The 13201-nt window shown below is 39.3% G+C and overlaps 1 protein-coding gene across 1 annotated transcript; it reads left to right on the top strand.

Annotated features, from left to right (window-relative positions):
* Positions 1-2006: 2006 nt before the first annotated feature.
* Positions 2007-12883, top strand: Sce (E3 ubiquitin-protein ligase Sce). The gene is made up of 2 exons (XM_083143577.1): positions 2007-3030; positions 10622-12883. Exons 1-2 carry the CDS (start codon positions 2079-2081, stop codon positions 10831-10833), a joined length of 1164 nt encoding a protein of 387 aa, XP_082999703.1. The 5' UTR covers positions 2007-2078; the 3' UTR covers positions 10834-12883.
* Positions 12884-13201: the final 318 nt, after the last annotated feature.

Raw genomic sequence — 13201 nt, 5'->3', positions numbered from 1 at the left:
TTTGGCTAATCGCGAAGACGATACGATAAAATTGATGAAGGGACACACACAAAGAACACCCATGGTCAAGTCGAGATTCGAACCCGGCATCTCTGGCTCAATAGTCAAATCAAATCGTTTTTTTATTTTCGAAAGGGGTGGGAGTTACGTGTACAATTTTTTAGTAGTCATTCCTAATTTTGCAATTTTTCCTGTCTTTGACGTTATTTTTTTTAGGAACACTGGGCCCTAAAGGGGGGGGGGGGTTATGACCCACACCAACCTCCGTTGGGCAAGCCACTCATTGCTACCCCAATGCTACCGCACGTCACTGAATAGGACTACATACGAAAAGAGACCTAAGTTGTCAAACCGGCTATTCATATTTTGCACCAAAATTGAAAAAAATACTTTTGAACTTTTTACATGTTACTCTAATTCCTAAACTACCATCCTCCTACGCGATGAATGAAATGTTTTCAATGTTTCAAGAGTAGCCATGCTCTAAGAACTGAGGTATTTTGGATTTGCATATAGGCCTACAATGATAGGACTTTCAGTGCTTTTATGGAGTCTTAAACTATAGTAAATTCCATCATAAATAACTACTTTGACAAATGTCTTACCAATCCTTGAAACTTGAAACTCCCACGAGTCGATCGGGGACAATTTCGTCTTATTTTTATAAAACACAACAAAACACTACAGATCTCAACAGGATGAAACGACGAAGCCACCCAACATTATGTCAGAAACACCGCCCAGATTTAGTATTCGATAGGAAAGTAGCCTCTTGTGAAACACCAGAAATCTTAAGAAATACAGAATACATGGCATCTAAAAGAGAGGCAACCAGGGGCACCAATTTTTCAAAAATATCGTGTGGGCTCAAACACTTGATTTATAAGTTCACAAAAAATCACACAAATTATTGGGTGGGTTCGGGCTCCACGGACCCATATAAATTGGCGCCACTGTACAAAGTCGACATAAATTGAGTAACGATTTCTTTTTTGTAGGTATGGTGCTGTAAACTTAATTGAATACAACTGGAACACCATAAGTACGATATAGTTTACAAGTTTAATGATCCACGGTTGAGACGTGTCAGTCATAACCAGAGATTTGATGTTTCAAAGAAGAAAAGGGGGGGGGGTGGAATCCCACCTATCGCCCCTTCAAATCGCACCCTGCATTAAATGAATAGATGCATGTTTGTTCACTGCTTTCAAATGACAAAATTCTGATTTTTCACATTCCAAATGAACCCAAAACGTTGTCTAGGGGTTTATATGTTTCGGAATTATTTGTTCACAAGTTCAGTCCCCTCCGCCCGAAAAAAAATCCTGCGTACGCCAGTGGCCGATAATGTAAATCCTTATTGTTACAAGTGTATTAAATATTTGACGTATTTAGTTGAACCACTGTTGAACAAAATATTTTTTTTTTATGAATGAATCGTGCTAATCTCACACATGAATATGCATGCCCGAGTTCATTATAAAGTTTGTTCAGTACGTATTCTTTCGAACCAATTTCTAGTCCATATTTTTCTTTTTTTAATTAATAACAAACAGCAGTAATTCTCCTGCAATGATCTTCAAATCACTCGTCCATCTTTTTAGATCCTCTGCTCTTCTGTGCATGTCTTATAGAAACAAAAGTATATCGACAAGTACGGTAACAAGTTTCGTGTGAGGCGAAAACTAGCAGATGGGTAGCCAGTCCAGCGACTAGGACATTTCTAGTGGAAATCCAGTTCCGTGTGATTCGGTTCGGCCTTTAAAACCAGTGAGATTTGGTCCCGGGTTCGATACCCAGTGGAGGCACATAGTGGTTCGGATCCCACATTAAACTGTAGGTCCAGTCCCAATTAGCCTTTCTGTGCATAAAGTGGACTTAAAACACCAACTCAAACAAAAGAAACCAGTGAGATTTGTTTGTCATGTAGAGTTGCTCATTACTTACAATCGGTTGTCTTCAGGTGACGTATGTAGCGCCTCTCGTGGTAGAAAATTGAACAAAGAAGCATCTTTCGATGGCTTCCTATGTTTTAGTGAATTGTTTGGCTTGACATTTTGTAAAACAGTCGCAGTAAAATGACTTCGGCGGAGCAAATGGGATTAAATAAGACCTGGGAGTTATCGCTGTATGAACTACACCGAACTCCTCAAGATGCAGTGACAGATAGCACAGAAATAGCGGTGTCCCCACGAAGCCTTCACAGTGAACTTATGTGTCCAATATGTCTCGACATGTTGAAGAAGACTATGACGACTAAGGAGTGTTTACATAGGTTTTGTTCAGACTGTATAATAACCGCTCTTCGTTCGGGTAACAAGGAATGTCCAACATGCAGAAAAAAGTTAGTGTCTAAGCGTTCGTTGAGGCCAGACCCTAATTTCGATTTGCTAATATCCAAAATATATCCAAGTCGCGACGAATACGAAGCCCATCAAGAGAGAGTGTTGGCAAAATTAAATACAAGGCACAGTCAAGCTGTCTTAGTAAACTCCATAACAGAAGGTATTAAACAGCAGTCACAAAACAGGCCACAACGGTCGAGAAAAGCAGCAACTGATCCAGACAATACGACTCCCAATAACACTCCAAATGTAAGTGCACCATCAACACCAACACCAGTGCAAAGTGAGAGCCACCAAGGTCAAATTCCAACAACTCAAGCACAGTTGCCGAGCCCAGTTCAACCACAAACTGTACAGCCCCACAATGTGCCTGTAGCCGCACCGGCACCTACACCTATACAGCCCCAAACTCCAATTCAGGCGGCTAGTACTCCACCAATAACCCAGCAGCCGAAGCCAAAGAGGATGAAAACAACTACGACGACTTCGGAAAACGATTCAGCTTCCAGTGCTGAGGCTGGACAGGATTCTGTAGGAGAGGGAGAGGGCCCATCTGAAACTACTCTCAATGAAATAGAGCTGGTCTTCAAACCTCATCCAACTGAAATGTCTGGTGACAATTCTCTTATCAAGGCACTCAAAGACAACTCTGTGAGATACATAAAAACAACAGCAAATGCAACAGGTAATTCAATAGCTATAAGATAATTGTCTATGCAGCTACAATCATACAATTATTAATATTAATGCAAACACTGTTCTGTTCTGTGTGGAACTGGTGACAAGAGTGATTTAGTATTTTAATCGATATTTTCAATGTTTTGTGTAACAAAAATTTGTGGTACTATTATTGTATGAGGGAAACCCCTACGAATCATATATTTCGGGCTTCTTTACATTGCTAACGTGTTATTTTCGAATGCGGAAAATTTCTTAAGGTGAAATAATGCATTTCTAACTAAGATAATGTCTATTTCTTCTATTTACGAGTACTTACTGTTACTTGTTGTTTCGAATGTGTAACATATTATCGCCATGATATCGTACTGGTCTAGGGGGCGTTCTGAGAGTATTTTGTCGATTTATGCAGTGTTGCAACCTCGTTCACCGGAAAATATCTACTTTCGTGCCCGGATTTGAAATTATGCTAATATGTCGCAAACAATTGACGTTAGCCCCACAAACCATTGACGTTAGCCCCAAAAACCATTCATGTTAGCCCCAAAAACCATTTTCCGTAAGGTTAGGTTAGTTTAAGTTAGGTTAGGCAATCATAGTTAAAAAAAAAAAAATACTCGACACATCATGTTCTAGTGAAAACATGGCGAGGCTGAAACACTGGCTACGGGGTTGCATCATCTTAACACACGGAACATTGCACTCTCGTGCAGAAAGCAAATTTCGGGAGCAGAAACAGCATGTCGGACAGAGATTTTCGCAGAAAACAACACGCATTCACATTAAAATGGATCAAATCTACATTCAGGAACTTCCACAACGCTAAAGAAAATGATTTCCGTAAGTACTTTCTCCTGTAAATTTGAAGGAATCCGTTTCCCTCATACTATAATGTTACCAAATTTGTTTCAAATGCGAAAACCAAAGATAACCAACATATTAGATCCCAGAGCACTTTCACCATTAAAAAACAAAAGGACCGAATGCAGAATATAGAGAATATCTCCAATTTTGTTAATATTTGGTATACTAACTAAATTTGCCCTTCTAATCACGAATCTGTTGTTAAAATGTGTGTGTGTAGGGGGGGGGGGGGTCATGTCTGGAAACCGTGAAAAAAGCTGATGTAAGTTGAGAAAATATTTTTTTTTGAAAGCTGTATCGCATTGTTTTACGAACAAAATTTAACTAAGGTTGCCTAACCTAACCTATCCTTACTGGAAAATGTTTGTGGGGCTAACCTAACCTTACCGGAAATGGTTCGTGGGGCTAACTTAACCTTACTGGAAATGGTTCGTGGAGCTATCCATCAATGTTTTGTGGGGCTACCTATGCATTGTTCGTGCGGCTATCCATTCATAATGTACTGATCAGAAGGCCAAAATTAGTTAATCTACCAAATATTAACGAAATTCAAGATACTTTCTTACCCTAATTTCACCGGAAAAAGTTTCGTGCGGATATCAGTTAAATCTTTTCCCAGTGAGCACATATTGTAACAAAATATGTTTGGTAACAGTCTGTTATAGGGAACACACATTTCTTCAACTTTACAGGAGAAAGTACTTACGGAACTGAGTTTCCGTAGACTTTTGAAAGGTCGTGGAAGTGTTTTCTCCATTCATTCAAATTATTCGGCCGGTAAAACATGTATTTTTCGACATTAATGTCTCTCAGATGCACAAAAGCTCTTGCCTCCATTACCTTCGACTACGTGATCCAAATGCTCCATGAGTTCAATGATGTAACCCCAGGTCAGTGTTTCCAATTGTTTTCCCAGATGCCATTGTTGTCCCAGAACATGACCACATGGTACCAGTTTCATAGATCGGAGACACATTAAAATCTGATATTTTGTGTTTTGCATGGTTCGTACTTACCAATTGTGTATTACGGAACATAGATCAAGGTGCCATTATGCTTTTTACACGAAAACAAACACTTTTTCTACTAAAATAACACATTTTTCTAAGTGCTACTGAATGCATGCAATGGTGCGATATCGCTTACTTTGCGAATGATATCGCTGCTTTTGTTTCCAATCTTCCTCACCGAAAAATACCTACTATCGTGTTCGTCACGTGTTCAAATTGTACATTATGCACGGGTAGCTGACGGGATAGCCCCACGAACCATTGACGGATAGCCCCATGAACCATTCACGGATAGCCTCATCTGATTATGAATGGTGGTAAGATAAGATGGATGTAGGGACCGTCACATACACACAGGAATGACAACACAAGTCCCACATAAGATTTTACTGGCTGTCAGTCCAGACACCAGAGCTTCTTCGCTAGTCTGCCAAATGCTGTCCACGATGCATTAATAGATAAAGCAAGTCTCCTGTTAAGTACAGCTTCAGTTTTCATCTTAACTTCCCTTTTGGTAGAGGTATTCATTAAATAAATATTTTTTTCTTAATTGCTAATTTCCAACTTTACATAAGTAGGAGTCGTAATAAATAAAGCATGAAAAAGTAAAGAACTTTGGATTTGCTATTTTAGTAGATACCCTGGATATACAGGGTGTCCCAAAAGTTCAATCTTGTCGGAAGTCTTGAAGTGATGAATGTTGATAATATAGCCTGTGTTCAAGTAGGAAAAGGATTACGGCAACAAATGTTGAAATTGATGCCCCTCTTGAGCCCTGCAGGTATGGATAAGAGAATGGAAAGCTCTTTGTACATTACGTAACATTGTTGTTGTGATAGCGTGGTATGCAGCACGAATGTTTTCTTTGAGATCAATTGAATGTGGGTTTAGATTGGGGTGACGTTAAGTGGATCACGTTGATTGTTGGGTTGGATCAGTCTGCACAGACGCTAGTTCCCGGTCTGGTTTCCAGATCAGGTTTTATTGTAGTGTGTGGTGAGAATTCGCTCTTTAGAAAATAAGTTTTTTTTGGAAATTACTTTTTTTTCGAAAATATTGATGCACTGTTTTCTTAGAATTGTGTAATATATGTACTTTTTTTTTTTTACAGTAAAGTATTGATTTTCAACTACCTTCTGCACAATTGTAGGTACATAAGCAGTGCTACATCTTACAAAATTTTCTTTTCACTTTTGTTTGTTTGTCAGGACCAAAGGGATGCTAATTTTTCTTTTTGTCCTTCTTCTAACTGCACACCCTGGTAGGGGACATGTCAAAATTTTTACTTCCTGTGAAAAGCTGAGCCTTAGCTTCCAAAATACAACAAATATTTCTCATATTATGACTTTACATGTTTGAAAAAGCTTTTTCCACAATCTTTCAATAGCTACATTGCGCTGTAATTCAAGTACAGGGCCTTGCAAAAATCTTATCAACATCACGTTTATCTGTGATAACTTTTTTCAAAGTTCATAGGTTCAAGTGAAATTTTTATATGTTGGTTATACAGGTGGTAGACCAGATCAGACTATTTACAAGATTATTAATAATCTTCATTCAATTTTTTTTAACCTGACAAAAAATGACACTTTTATTCTTATCACTGTAATGCATTAATGCTTTTAGCAACAATCACAACCTGGCACCTGCGGGGCATGGAGTCAAGCACCGACTGAGGGGTCTTGCCCCATTCTTCCTTCAGCAGAACTTCTGGGTCAACTTCTCGTGGGTATTCTTGGCTGTATTGTTCTTGAGGCATTGCTGCAGTCATCCCACATGTGCTCAATAAGATTCAAGTCCAGACTGGTTTGGCCACTCCATACGAGTCATGTGATGGTGGTCGATCCACTCCTGGATGACTCTGATCGGTGTCGTCCTCCTGCAGGATGAAGCCACGTCTGAGGTGAGGAGGAGCGAATGGGTACATGGCATTTGCGAGGCTGTCCCTATACTTATATCGGTCCATGTTGCCATTGATACAGTGGAGGGGACCCATCCCAAGTGCAGAGAAGCACCCTCACACAATCGCATTCCCACCGCCATGCTTGATGTACCTTTTGCCTTTGGGACATCGTACCCACTCCTCACCATCCATTTCAAAGAGAAAGTACTTCCTCTGATCGGTCCACTTCATGTTGTTCCACTGGCTCTGTGTCCACATCAGGTGCTCCTTTATCCACTTGAGTCTGGCCTTCCTGTTCTTGAGGAAGACCAACAGGCCGACATCCGAACAGTCCCTCGTCCTCAGATGCCTATTCACAGTGTCCATGGATGGTGGCTTTACCCTTGGCTCCATTATTTTCAGAGTAATGTCCCTGGAAAAGGAACTGGGATTGGCACGGATAACATACAGAATCCTATGATCGTATAGGGAAACTGTCACACATGGCTGTCTGGAATTTGGCAACGCCTCCCTGTACCTTGGTCCACTTTTGAACTCCATAGATGGCTGGCCAATAGCCTCCCGAGGATGCCAAATAGCCTCTCGAGCTGAAGGAAGAATGGGGAATGAACCTGCAGTCGCTGATTGACTCCATGCCACGCAGGTGCCAGGCTGTGATTGATACAAATGGCTTGGAAATCAAGTACTATAGTGGGTTGATACCAGTGACTATTTTGGTGATTGTTGTTCAAAGCGTTCATTTATTACAGAGATAAGAATAAAAGTGCCATTTTTTGCCAGGTTGAAAAAATCGAATAAATATCTTTAATAATTTTGTAAATAGTTCGAAATGATCTACCACCCGTTGATACATATGTACATACATTGATACTAAACAGTTAAAAATTTCACTTGAATCTATGAAGTTTGAAAAAAATTATCGCAGAAAAACTTGATGTTGATAAACTTTTGCATAGCACTGTATGTCGTAGCTTCATGTAAGAAGTCAGGAATGAAATATAAGTAGCTTTGCAGAAGTGATGTGAAGAATACCATCACACATCTCCTGGTCGTGCACTAAAGGTTAATGCGAATGTTGGCTTAAAATGAAAAGTTTTAAGCACCAAACTATTTTCACCCCTTGCATGGATACCAGTTTCTTCAATGCACCATTTTGGTTGGGTATAAACTGTGACATTGTGCAGAAACTGAGGATAAACATATGTTCTGTGACTATGGTATACAAGATGAATTTTTCTCCCAAATATGCTGTAGTAACCACTGATGTCTGGCTCACGTGGAGGAGTTTTTGCACATTATATATATTGGAGAGGGGGTTATCACTTAGTCCCCCCTCCCAGCTTCCTGTAAGAGAGAAATCATCTCTGGATGACCTGTCTGTTTTTACAGGGTGTCTACCAAAATACCAAATCCAAAATTCTTGACTTTTTCTTAACATTACATTTATTCAATCACACCTTAGATATAGTCGTAAATTAAGAAAATATCTACTTTTTTTCAATGAAAAACTCCTACCACAACGCTGGTTAAGATGAAAACTGAAGCTGTACTTTAACAAGAGATTTAGACTTGCTTGAATTATTAATGCAAGGAAAAATTAATGCTTCAGACTTCATCCTGGATGGGGAATGGCCACATTACTTTATTTAATATTTTTTTTAAAAAAAATCATGCATACAAGAATATAATTCTTAAGAAACAAAGCGAAAAAAAATTAACCACAACTCAATACAATTTTAGATTTCCAAATATTCAATTTTATCAAATCCCAGTACAGGTATATAACAATGTAAATTCACTAAACTAAAATGAGCATAATTTCCTGACTTTTTCTTGAGCTTTGACCTGTGTGTTGATTTCTTGACTGGTAGACACTAGTGTTGGGCTATATATCGTCTGGACGATATATCACAATATTGAAAAAGTATCATCCAGGCAATATCAACTAGACGATATTTTGGTGATATATACTGCTGGACAAAAAAACCCGGACACCTTAATATTTGACATCTGAATTGGAATTACTTATGAATTACGCTCTCAGTTAAGTATTGAACAACTGAACATTCATTATTGAACGTTTTCCATACTTTTTCCATTTATTATTTATCTACTCGTATTTACTTATTTTACTAGTAGGCTCAAAATCAATTTCATGCAATTTCGTTTTAATTTATTGATTTTCAATTCCTGTTGATGTTATTTTGTTTAATGTCTAGAGAGCCATGAATTTTGGTTCATAGTAACCATAGTAACAGATATTATTGACATTGTCATTGCTGGTGTTTTTCTTGCAAGTGTATTGTAAGTTTGCTAGCTTGAAAATGAGACGTGAAGAGGTAATAAAAGCAGTAGCTCTTCGTGATGATGGTCGTAGTGTGCGTTATATTGCTAGGGTGCTAAATATAGCACGAAGTACTATCCATGAAGCTCTCAGATGGTATGATGCAACTGGTTCATATGGTAGAAGACCGGGTTCTGGTCGGAAACGATGCACAACAGCACGGGAAGATCGTTTCATGCGTATCATAGTCTTAAGAGACCGTCGTACGACTTCAAATATTGTGGCACGGCGTTTGAGAAATGTTCATAGAGCTGTGGTTTCTTCACGAACAGTTCGTAGAAGACTGAATGAAAGTGGTTTATCATCTCGGAGGCCGGCTACAGGTCCCAGGTTGTTAGCACGTCACCGGAAGCGAAGACTGGAATTTGCTACACAACACTTACATTGGAATGTGGAGCAGTGGGAAAAGGTTTTATTCTCCGATGAGTCAAAATTCAACCTACGTTCGTCAGACGGGCGTGAACGTGTGTATAGAAGACCTAATGAGCGTTATGCACAGTGTTGTTTCGTTGAAATAACACCCTTTGGAGGCGGTGGTGTCATGGTCTGGGGAGGTATTTCTTTACAAGGACGTACAGAGTTGGTTCTTGTAGAGAATGGAGCAATCACAGCTCGCAGGTATATTACAGAATGTTTGGCAGATCATGTAGTACCATATGCACCATTCATAGGCCCAGATTTTGTTTTTATGCATGACAATGCGCGTCCTCACATTGCGAATATTGTCACGGAGTACCTGGACGAAGTTGGGATTACGCGATTAGAATGGACACCTCAAAGTCCGGACCTAAATCCGATAGAGCACGTCTGGGATCAACTGAAACGACATATCAGAAACCGCGCAATAGTTCCAGAAACAATTGAAGAGCTAAGACGTGCTATTCAAGAAGAATGGGAGCAATTGGACCAAGAAGTGATTGCCAACCTTATTCGAAGTATGCCACGGCGGTTACAAGCTGTAATTGATGGCAGGGGAGGTAACACTCGCTATTAGACCCCACCAGTACCAGTTAACAATATTAAAAAAAAAATATTGCTAAGATTTTTTTTGGTAGTTTTCTGTAACTTTCGTTTATGTTCTAATTTAACTTATTAACAATAAATTGTAATTTGCTTTCTGTTGAATATATTCAGGTTTTCTTATTTCCAATAATTTCTGCAACATTTACTTAGCCTTCGAATCAGAATTTATGCGTTATCACAAGAAATGCAAGTGTCCGGTTTTTTTTGTCCAGCAGTATATATTGTGACTGCGATATATCGTCTCAATATTTGGCGATATATATCGTGTTGGCAATAATATCGTCACAATATTTTAGCGATATATTTTGTGTTAGCCATATATCAAGATATTTTCTTAACGATATATCGTGATATCAAATTTCTGATATCGTCCATTCCTTGTAGCCACCATGTTTTATTACATTTGAAAACTGCATATTTTATTGTATTTGTATTTTTTTTTCCATTTGCACAGTTGATCACCTGAGCAAGTACCTGGCGATGCGTTTGACACTGGATTTGGCCTCCGAGCTGCCAGACAGCCTTCTAAATTTCTGCATCTACATCGCCCCCACCCCAGGCCAGTACGTGGTGCTCAGCGGCAACCAGACCCTGCGACAGGTGAACGAGAAGTTCTGGAAAGTGAACAAACCCCTCGAGATGTTCTACTCGTGGAAAAAGACATGAAGAAAGTCCTCTTTCTTCAGAAGGAAGGTCAGATCGTATTTCAGCAAGTATTTTCATTAGAACAGTAATACGTTCTATGTAGTATGGAATACCCTTAGAGTATAGAAGTGTGTAGAGAGAGCATGTGTGACATCTGATCAAGCCAGAATCGCTTGAGGCGGATGCCATGATCGGTAGCACCACCCACCTGTTGCGTGTATTTGTTAACATTCAGCGAGAAGGAATTTCATTGGGGAAATGAGGCTGTTTCTTATATTGCTTTGCATTTACATCATCAGAAACAATAACACTAAGTTCACACCAAAGTATCAGGTGATAAGCAGCAAACGACACTAGCCCTTTCAGGTTATCGGAGCTTTCAGACTGAAGCGACAAGAGATAAGTGACTTGTGTCTCTTGGTAACAGACTGTCGGAAATTATTGCAATTCAGCAAACGGAAGCGACATGACAAGCTGCACTTGTTGCATGTCACTCGGACTGGGTCGTTTTTTCCAATACCATGTATCGTGTCGCTTCAGTGTGTTGTTCGCGCAAGCATGGTAAATGTTTTGCTTTAGATTCAAGGGGCCCATTTCGCTTGTCGCTTCCCACTGTGATGTGAATTCTCAATGTCACCTGCCACTTCACTAAGGGAGATTTCAGACCAAAGCAACATGCCGCTTGAGAACAAGCCAATCAACATCAACGTTTCACACTGTACTCATGACAGGCTGATTGATGAAATCCTCAAGCTAGACATGTCGCGTACTGCTTCGGTGTGAAATCTCCCTAAAAGCAAGCATTCACCCTGCATGTGCTGCCAACAAGCCGAGGCAACATGATATGTTCTATTGGGAAAACGGGCCAGTCCCAGTAACACATGCAACTTGCCATGTTGCTTCGGTTTGAATCGAACTTGCATTGATCACTGATGGCTCGTTCCCACACAGCATGTTTTGCATCGATCTGAAAGCTCCCTTATGGAATGCCACAAGTGACATGGACCCCTTTTAGTCTAAAGCAAAACATTCACCTTGCATGTGCCACCAATACACCGTGGTGACACAATGTACGGTATTGAGAAAATTGACAGTCAGAGCCACACGTGCAGCATTGCATGTCGCTTCGGTTCGATGGTTTGTTTCCAAACGACAAGTCTCTCTTGTCGGATGTCTTTGAAGTCTCCCTGTTTGTTCAATGAATTTACATCCCACAAAGTCTGCAACACATAGGTATCTTTAGGAAACATGCGAACGATTTTTGCTATTCAGATATGTCACAATTTTAAATTTTATACATACCATTAATAAAACGACAGAAATGCATGCATACGTAAATATGTTGTAAGCATATTTGCATGTGGAATTAATCTACATGGTAAATTCCTTGTTTTGCTTTTCTTCAATTTTCTGCCACTTCTGTTGTTGCATGCAAAAGCTGTGCACAGACACATACATAGCTTCTTATTTATTGTCTAGTCGCAACGTCACAGTAATGTACAGAAATTATGCATTATAAATGCTCCCCGCTCAAATCCCTAATTCCACCATGCCAGCAACTATGGTGCTACCTAAGGTGGGTGTTTTACCTCACCCCTTTCCCTCACTAATTCTTTCCTCTCGCACAGAATGCAAGCGTGCCACTATACCCTTCTATACTCTGAGGGAATACCACATGTGACGTCAGGACATAAGTGGCTTTTGACAGCTAACTTTTTGTACAATAAACATAATCATGTTTTGCTGAATGCAATTAAGAACAGTGTGTCATGTACATGTGCTGTGATCTTTAATAAAATGTATTTTGGAGCAACTATGTTACAAAACAGGATTTAGGTCCACAATATTTTTAAGAAAGATGTCATGAAAGTTGTTTGCTTTCTTGTATATTTACAATCAACTTAAGATAACATTGTCATTTTTTCCTAGCATGTAGCATTAACATGTTGGAAGAAAGTGTACATTATATGTTTCAGTTTGTACACACAAGCATAATAAATCCAGTTAATGAATTTGAAAAGGAATATTTGTGAAGTAAATTTTATTATCTGAGCTTGATTGTGTTTCTTTAATAACCTAAAGAGAGAATGGTGATTGGTGTATGTAAGATGTAACATATATGCAGTGTTGCTTTAAGAAGAATATAGGGGAAGTTTCTAAGACAGTCTACCAGTCTGGAAAACCTGGAAAAGTCATGGAAATGTTGGGGAAATGTACTGTAAAAATCAGTATTTTTGTGGAAGTGCACTAAAAATAGGTTCGTGAATGAAAAGGACAAGAAAAGTTTTTAATTTGTTGTCGACGAAGTATACTACAGTTTGATATACTGAGTATTTCTGGCAGTTACGATAGAAATTGCATATTAAGTACTCTAGGAAAAGAGGTCATG

The sequence above is a fragment of the Lepisma saccharinum genome, chromosome 22 (genome assembly GCF_977018435.1).
Source record: "Lepisma saccharinum chromosome 22, izLepSacc3.1, whole genome shotgun sequence".
Lineage (NCBI taxonomy): Eukaryota > Metazoa > Arthropoda > Insecta > Zygentoma > Lepismatidae > Lepisma > Lepisma saccharinum.
The sequence above is the reverse complement of the archived record's forward strand: the minus strand, read 5'-3'. Positions and strand labels throughout refer to the sequence as shown.

What these genes read in the sequence shown, in the direction of transcription:
- Sce (XM_083143577.1), top strand. Translation starts at nt 2,079, where the DNA reads ATGACTTCGGCGGAGCAAATGGGATTAAATAAGACCTGGGAGTTATCG. An exon ending in AACAACAGCAAATGCAACAG is followed by an intron (nt 3,031 to 10,621) that starts GTAATTCAATAG and finishes CCATTTGCACAG; the next exon opens with TTGATCACCTGAGCAAGTAC.